Genomic DNA, 3,541 nt, shown 5'->3' on the forward strand with positions numbered 1-3,541 from the left:
CCCCGCTTCATCATCGTGGGCTACGTGGACGATATGGAGTTCGGGTCGTACGACAGCGATTCTCCGGGTCAGAGGATGGAGCCGCGGGCGCCCTGGGCAGAGCAGCTGGGGTCTGAGTTCTGGGAGCAGCAGACACGGGCCCTGAGGGTCGCTGCACCGGCTTTCCGACAGAAACTGCTAGAACTGCGCCGGGACTACAACCACAGCAGGGCAGGTGAGCAGCTGGGCGCGACCCCTCACCCCATACCCACGGATGTCAAGGGGGACAGTCCCCAGACTTGGCAGTAGGAGAACCCCAGACTTGGCGTGCGAGTCGCAAACCTCCATCAGGAAGTTGCTCACAGGCGTCCGTGCCCAATGGTTTCAGTGTTAGTGTAAGTTCCAGGTTTTTCCCAGCGGGAGGGCGGGGCGGGGTGACCCCGGGGCTGACACAGGGTGGGTTCAGTGTCTCACACCCTCCAGGAGATGTCTGGCTGCCAGGTGGGGCCCGACCTGAGCCTCCTCCATGGGTACAGTCAGTTCGCCTACGACGGTGCCAATCACATCGCCATGAACCCGGACCTGCGCTCCTGGACCCCCGCGGACCCCGTGGCTCAGATCACCCAGCGCCAGTGGGAGAAGGATGGACGCACTGAGCGCTTCAGGAGCTACCTGGAGTGGGACTGCGTGGACTGGCTGCGCAGACTCCTGAAGAGTGGGAGGGAGACCCTGCAGCATACAGGTGAGAGGGGCCTGTGGCTTCAAAGATCCAGATCTCCCTCAGGCTGACGCCCCCGGACAAGGATTGACTGTCAGGACACAGACCTCCTGGTCAGAGAGGGAGGAGACCGCCTGGGTTTCTGTTCTGTGCTGGACAGAGACTCCCCCAGAGCACCCTACTTTTCCTGAAGGTCAGTGAAGGAGTTCAGTCTCCCAAAATGGAGGGGAGGACACCCCTGAAATTGCCCTTCACAGGATCCCTTTGTCCCGGCAGTCATCTTGGGAACCTTCAGTTTCTCACTGTCTTGGTTTTGGTCTGACTAACATTTTTCAGATTTGACTCCTGCTTTTATGAGTCCCCAGGTCAGGAGCATAAGTTGTGTTTTCATTCTTAGAAGCCGGCATCTTCCTTTTCTGAGCTCTTACCCTGATGCTAGGACATGCTAAGACTATCCCCAACCCCCAGTTCAGGCTGGTTTATAGGTATTGTGCTTCCTCTTCCCACCCCATTGCCCTGTCCACCCTGAGGGGGGTCACATAAGGCTGCTTTAGTCTCTGGGATGGAAAAACCCAACATAGGGGCCTCCCTGGTGGTGCAAAGGGTTCAAGGGCAGCACTAGGAAGCTTCCACTGCCACTGCAGCTCTAGTCCAACCCATGCTGGGGAGGTGACTACATGGCCTAGGAGACCCCTCCTGACCAGCCTGCTGCTCCCCTCATCCATGTATTTCAGTCAATCCGCCTGTTCTGCTCCCCATCCTCTCACAGTCCCTGCACCACTGGCCGGTGCCCCAGTTCTTTTAAGCACAAATAAATAAAACTCCCAAGTGAATGTTTTGACCCTTCTCCTTAGATCCTCCAAACACACATGTGACCCACCACCCCTCCTCTGACCAGAAGGTCACCCTGAGGTGCTGGACCCTGGGCTTCTACCCTGCAGAGATCACCCTGACCTGGCAGCGAGATGGGCAGGACCTGACCCAGGACAGACAGCTGCTGACCCTCCTGCTGTTCCCCTTAGCAGAGTATTTCGTTGACCTGCCTGTTCTGCACCCCTCTTTGTATCTAATGAATCTTCTCACCCCCCGTACTTATGGCCTATACCCCAATTCTTATCTGCATAAATAAATAAATCTTAAAATAAGAACCTATAGTGAATGGTCTGACCCTTCTCCTCAGACATGCCAAAGACAAATGTGACCCACCAACCCATCTCTGAGCATGAGGTCACCCTGAAGTGCTGGGCCCTGGGCTTCTACCCTGCGGAGATCACCCTGACCTGGCAGCGAGATGGGGAGAACCTGACCCAGGACACAGAGCTGGTGGACACCAGGCCTGGGGGAGATGGAACCTTCCAGAAGTGGGCAGCTGTGGTGGTGCCTTCTGGAGAGGAGCAGAGATACACGTGCCATGTGCAGCATGAGGGGCTGCCTGAGCCCCGTGTCCTGAGATGGGGTGAGTGGGGGGAGGTGGTCACAGAGGATCTTCTTAGGAGGATCAGGAGTCCTGCTGGACCCCTCAGAGGGTCAGGATGAGGTCTGGGGCTCACGGTCTCCCCTCCTCTTCCCTTCCAGAGCCCCCTCCTCAGCCCTCCACCCCCACTGAGGGCCTCATTGCTGGCCTGGTTCTCCTTGGAGCTGTGCTCGCTGGGGCTGCGGTGGCTGCAGCAGTGAAGTAGAGCAAGAAGAGCACAAGTACGGAAGGAGTCCGACATCCTGTCCCCTGGGGGCTTTCAAGTCCCAGGGAGAACTTGCCTCACTTGGTTCACGGGAAGCACCATCCACACTGTGTTCCCAGTCTGGACCTCATTGCTGACCCTCTTTTATAAAAACTTATAAATATGAATCACAGACTGTTCACCGTGTGAACTCTGATGATGAGGCCAATATTCCCAGCAGAAGACAGAGGGAAGGTCCCTGCTGAGGACAGTCCCCAGGGCCAGTCCCCCCTCATCTCCTTTCTTCATATTTCCTTTTCCTTCCCTGGGTCTTCAGCACATGTTTGGAAACTTCCCTGTGGCCCAAATGAGGGGACTCACTTAGGACTTCATGGTTCAACTGCTTTGTGGTCTTACAGGATGTTGCTTCCCACAGGTGGAAAAGGGCGAAGCCACCCTAATGTGGGTAAGTGTGGATAAGGGAGTTTGGTCCCTGAGCCGCTGAGGACAGTGTAGGTGGGGCCCACGGAAGTCACCTCCCTCAGTCCCCCATGTGGTCTCATCTCATGGCTCTGACCAGGTTCTGTTTTATTCCCACCCCTCACCCACTGAACAGAAAATTTCCATGGATTCGATAAATCTCTGATATCTACAAAGGTGAGGCCCTGAGGCCTGCGTGGGAGGGGCTGGGGCAGAGAGGAGGGACCGGGTGATGGGGAACTGTGAGTGGGTCATTTGAGGATGAGATGGGCTATTGAGAATGTCAACACTTTCCTAATTGGTTCCTGATCATTCTCCTTCACAGTGTGAGGCAGCTGCCTGTGGAACTGAGTGACACAGGGTTTCTCCTCATCTTCACTTTGTGACTTAAACATCCACTAATTTATCTTGTTTTAAAAGGCATATGATGCCTCTATCTTATTTATAAAGATCTATTCATTTATGCATACCAAACTGGCGTGCTGGCTAGAGGCACAGGGGTGGTGATAGGATTCACCAGAGACAGAGTGGGGAGAGGAACAAGTAGATCAGTTAAGAAACACTGCCGAGGGGAGCAGAGGGCAGATCAGGAGAGGCCTGCTGGGCCATGTGGGTCAGCTCCCTGGCCGGGGACTCACTCACGTTGCAGTTGTGGGAGGCGCTGCCACAGCCAGTGTAACTGTCCAGAGAGAAGCACCCGGTGGCT

The 3,541-nt window shown here is 55.7% G+C and overlaps 1 protein-coding gene across 1 annotated transcript in view; it reads left to right on the top strand.

Annotated features, from left to right (window-relative positions):
* Positions 1-2,376, top strand: part of LOC105853176 (HLA class I histocompatibility antigen, A-11 alpha chain-like) — a 30,494-nt gene extending 28,118 nt beyond the window's left edge. The window contains exons 4-5 of the mRNA XM_012734721.1: positions 1,878-2,153; positions 2,273-2,376. Coding sequence (XP_012590175.1) covers positions 1,878-2,153; positions 2,273-2,376 — 380 coding nt within the window. The remainder of the gene's footprint in view (positions 1-1,877; positions 2,154-2,272) is intronic.
* The last annotated feature ends 1,165 nt before the right edge of the window (positions 2,377-3,541 follow it).

The sequence above is a fragment of the Condylura cristata genome, unplaced genomic scaffold (genome assembly GCF_000260355.1).
Source record: "Condylura cristata isolate star-nosed mole 26May11 unplaced genomic scaffold, ConCri1.0 scaffold00067, whole genome shotgun sequence".
Classification (NCBI taxonomy): domain Eukaryota; kingdom Metazoa; phylum Chordata; class Mammalia; order Eulipotyphla; family Talpidae; genus Condylura; species Condylura cristata.